Consider the following 1991-nt stretch of genomic DNA (forward strand, 5'->3'; position numbering starts at 1 on the left):
ACGAGACCAGTGCGGGAGGAGCACGCGTCCCGCCCAGGCCGCTCGCGCGTTTGGAGGCCAGCTGAGTAAGTGTCCAACTTGGAGGGCGGTTCCCTATACCACGTCCCAGGCCGCGTGCAAATGCCTTTGGCTCGCGCAGATGTTTGTCGCCGGGCCTCTGCCCCTTCCCGGGAGGACGGAGGACCCAGCGGGCAGGCGACGGGGTCACCAAGCGGGGAGCTGGGGGTTTCCTTCCCATCTGGGCTTCTCTCACGCGCGCGTCCCGGGGATACCGCGTTAAGTGCCTTCGCTTCTGCGTTGACGCCCGTTTGGTTTGCCCCCCCCCCCCCCCCCCCGGCCTCCGCTTCCTTTGGTAGGATGTTCGTCAAATCTGAGGCTTTGGAGGTGAAGGAGGAAGCGGACATGCTGGTGCTGCTCGACTCGGCCTCTCCCGCGGTGGCGCCGACCTTGCTGCGGTCCAGCGCGGACGAGGACGAAGAGGAGCGGGGAGCGCGGGACAGAACACGTCGGCCCCTGAGCGGAGCTGGGCCGGGGACGCGGCTGCTGGATCTGGGGCATGAGTGCCGGCGGCGTCCTCCCAGGGCGCGGGCCGCTTCCCGCGGCGCCAAGACGGCCGAGACGGCCCAACGCATCAAGAAGACCCGCCGGCTGAAAGCCAACAACCGCGAGCGCAACCGCATGCACAACCTGAACGCGGCGCTGGACGCGCTGCGCGAGGTGCTGCCTACCTTCCCCGAGGACGCCAAGCTCACCAAGATTGAGACATTGCGCTTCGCGCACAACTACATCTGGGCGCTCACTGAGACCCTACGCCTGGCCGACCACTGCGGCGGGGGCTTGTCCGGCCCGCTGCGTCCGGAGGCCGGGCTGTTGAGCCCCGGCGGCGCTCTTGGCAGCGTGGGAGACAGTCCGTCGCCCGCGTCCACGTGGAGCGGCACCGACAGCCCCGCGCCGCCCTCCTCCGCGCCCTCCACTTCCACTTCCCCTTACAACTGCGCCTTCTCCCCGCCCAGCCCCTCAGGGTCGGACAGGGACTGCTGGCTGCCGGCTCCTCCCGACAAGCGCCACTGCGCGCCTCGCCGCCAAGTGGTCGGGCAGTGCGCCTAGGCCGCGTCCCCGCCAGACCTGAGCGGTCGCCGCGGTCCCCATCGCCCCCTCCGCGAGCCAGGCCTTGCTCCTAGTGCTGTCCCGGCCGTCTTCGTCGCGTCCCCCTCCACCCCACTTCCCGCGCCCTGGAAACGGGCTCGCGTCCCGAGCAGAAGTGGACGTCCGGCTCCTTGGCGGTCTGTCAGTGCCCTGGAGAAGGGCTCCTTTATTCAGAGGGGCTCTGGGATGGCGCCGATCGTCAAAAGGACGGTCGAGTGAGGGGGGCGCTTCTTAGGGCTAAAAAGACGCTGGGCGATGGCGGATGACTCCCCACCCCAGTCCAAGCCCCGAGCGCCGAGGACTCTGCAGTCTGAGTGAGTCTCCGGGTTGCTCCCTGCATCCCGTCACCTTGGCTTCTGCATAGAGATGTTAATGTCGAGTGGAAAGAAACTCGTCTTAGCATCTGAATGACGTTACTGGTAATAATATTATCCACAGATTCGCAATGCCTGGCATCTGCTTTATTCCCAGTGCTGTCTGCGGGCTGTGGGAACTTCACCTGTCAAACCAAACTTTCTCTCTCTGACGTGCACTTTGTTCTGTTTCCCAGACTCGTCACAACGCCTATTGTCCCGTCCTTCTCTTTCCTTTTTCTTCTCCATTTTGCCATCTGTCTCTTATGATTTATAAGGGAAAAAGTTGTTTTGTTAGAGGGCCAGGTTAGAAGTCATTGTATAATTTGTAGTCTTTGTACTGATTGAATGCAAGCGTGGAAATCTAGGCTGAACTCTCTATCGAAAGAAAAAATGTGGAGGAAAAGGGACAGGGGGGATCGCTTCATGCATTATTTATCCTGACCTTTCAGGGGAGAGGGAACTCCCTTGTCTTTCAAGAGATTAAAAATA

General features: G+C 62.4%; 1 protein-coding gene across 1 annotated transcript; it reads left to right on the plus strand.

The window, feature by feature from the left end:
- Positions 1-357: 357 nt before the first annotated feature.
- NEUROG2 (neurogenin 2) lies at positions 358-1107 on the plus strand. Its single transcript, XM_066253484.1, has one exon. It carries the CDS (start codon positions 358-360, stop codon positions 1105-1107), a length of 750 nt encoding a protein of 249 aa, XP_066109581.1.
- Positions 1108-1991: the final 884 nt, after the last annotated feature.

This window comes from Saccopteryx bilineata, chromosome 1 (assembly GCF_036850765.1).
Source record: "Saccopteryx bilineata isolate mSacBil1 chromosome 1, mSacBil1_pri_phased_curated, whole genome shotgun sequence".
Classification (NCBI taxonomy): Eukaryota; Metazoa; Chordata; class Mammalia; order Chiroptera; family Emballonuridae; genus Saccopteryx; species Saccopteryx bilineata.

Bases quoted from the DNA above. Each gene is read 5' to 3' on its own strand.
- NEUROG2 (XM_066253484.1), top strand. From the start codon at position 358: ATGTTCGTCAAATCTGAGGCTTTGGAGGTGAAGGAGGAAGCGGACATG.